Here is a 1,945-nt window from a genome sequence, read left to right as displayed (position 1 = left end):
ATATATATATATATACACATATATATGACGGGCTTCTTTCATTTCCGTCTACCAAATCCACTCATAAGGCTTTGGTCTGTCCAAGGCTATAGTAAAAGGCACTTGCCCAAGGTGCCACGCAGTGGGACTGAACCTAGAACCATGTGGTTGGTAAGCAAGCTACTTACCACACAGCCACTCTTGTGCCTCAACTTCTTATTTCATTATCCCTTCTACAAGTTCCTAAACACCTTTATATCTTCAGAATTGTTTTATTTATTGCAGCACAAAATAAGTGGCTGTTAAAGCTAGGATTACAAATCTTTAGTGAAGACTTACTTTTACAAACATTAGGTGCTAACAGGAGTCACTAGTGTTTAAGTGATTATATTGCCTGTGTACTTGCTGAATATGTCACTAGTACTATCAACACCATGGTAAGTACCATAAAGAGGTACTGAATAATTGATAACTGTTCCATCAATCAAATCCTTGCAGAAACAAAATCCTTCAAGTGGCTAACACTCTGACCCTATTTTGCAATGGCTAAATATCAGTACAAAAGACATGTGATTAGAATGTTGCAGGAAAAAAAAATCACAAAGTGGGTTTTTCAAGCCAAGCCAACTGGCAGGAGAAGACCTAAGGGTAGACTAAGAAGGAGATGGTTAGATAATGTTCAAAGTTTCAATTGATCGCGCTTGGGAATCTTGCCAGAAAGTCTAATGAGAGTTGTTTCTGATTGGACCCTATGGAGGACTCTGCCATCACGACCCTAGGAATGGTAGGTGAAGAAGATAGATTGATAAACACAATGAAAATCAAAATAAGTTTTGATAATGGTTTTTTCAATGAGTTGGGGGTCGTGTGTCAGAATAAATACTTTGCAGTATTTTGTTACATCCTTTTACATTCTGAGTTCAAATCCAGTTGGGGATAACTTTACCTTTCATCTTTCTGTGTTGATCAAATAAGTACCTGTCATGTACTGAGGTCAGTTTTGTGGCAGTACTGTTGTCAGTGTCGAAATTGTTATTTAACCATATTTTATTTTATTTTTATTTAAGTTTCAATAAATATATTTTCAGCGAAACAAAGTTGAATCCAGCACAGGTTCTTCAAATATGGGAGTGGAACCGGTAAAACGCTCAGCTAATTTTCCATTCAATGCTCCCAGTTTGTATGGTGACCTTCCTCCAGGTGGCACCAGCGATGGCCAAAGCGGCATGGGAAGTTCCTACAGCATAGCAGCCAAACTTGGCCTACCAATTCCGAACTTGGCACCAAGTCTTGAAGAAGAAGAAACAGTGGTGCCAGTAGTGAAAGCAAACCCAGTTGTTATCAATCCCGAAGAGGCAGCCAAGGAACCAAAGAAGAAGAAATATGCAAAGGAAGCATGGCCTGGCAAAAAGCCGTTGCCAACATTGCTTGTGTAGAGACTATAGTGTGTGCATGTATGTACGTATGGCCTGTAAAATATATGTGTCTGTTTTTGTTCCGTGTGTAAGTCTGTGTTGGTCTTATGGACAAGACAGACAGACAGACAAACTGACAGGCTACTGCTATTTTGGCACTGTGAGCTATGTTGTTGTTGTTGTTGTTGTGGAGTGCTATTCCTTGTAATATTCCTGCAGTAACTGCACCAGCTCCTACTGCTCCACAAACAGAACTCTGTGTGTGTGTGTGTGTGTGTGTGCTAGGCAATAAGTGTTTGTGTGAGTGAGAGAGATAGAGAATGAAATAGCTCACTTGGAACTGTTCCCTGAACCACTCTGTAACTGCTGCACCTGTTACTACTACTGCTACTACTACTACTACTACTACTACTACTACTACTACTACTACTTTTACTCTTGCTACTACCACCACTACTACTGTTACTGTTCCTACTAATATTACTACTACTATTTACCATTGTCAGTGAGCTTCTCTGATACAGCCAATTGTATCAATGATACCAATACGT

At 39.6% G+C, this 1,945-nt stretch overlaps 1 protein-coding gene across 1 annotated transcript in view; it reads left to right on the top strand.

The window, feature by feature from the left end:
- Positions 1 to 1,939, top strand: part of LOC106875745 (nuclear inhibitor of protein phosphatase 1) — a 22,199-nt gene extending 20,260 nt beyond the window's left edge. Inside the window, exon 7 of the mRNA XM_014923995.2 lies at positions 1,068 to 1,939. Within this exon, the coding sequence (XP_014779481.1) occupies positions 1,068 to 1,415 (348 nt within the window). The 3' untranslated portion in view covers positions 1,416 to 1,939. The remainder of the gene's footprint in view (positions 1 to 1,067) is intronic.
- Positions 1,940 to 1,945: the final 6 nt, after the last annotated feature.

Source organism: Octopus bimaculoides, chromosome 8 (assembly GCF_001194135.2).
Source record: "Octopus bimaculoides isolate UCB-OBI-ISO-001 chromosome 8, ASM119413v2, whole genome shotgun sequence".
Lineage (NCBI taxonomy): Eukaryota > Metazoa > Mollusca > Cephalopoda > Octopoda > Octopodidae > Octopus > Octopus bimaculoides.
The sequence above is the reverse complement of the archived record's forward strand: the minus strand, read 5'-3'. Positions and strand labels throughout refer to the sequence as shown.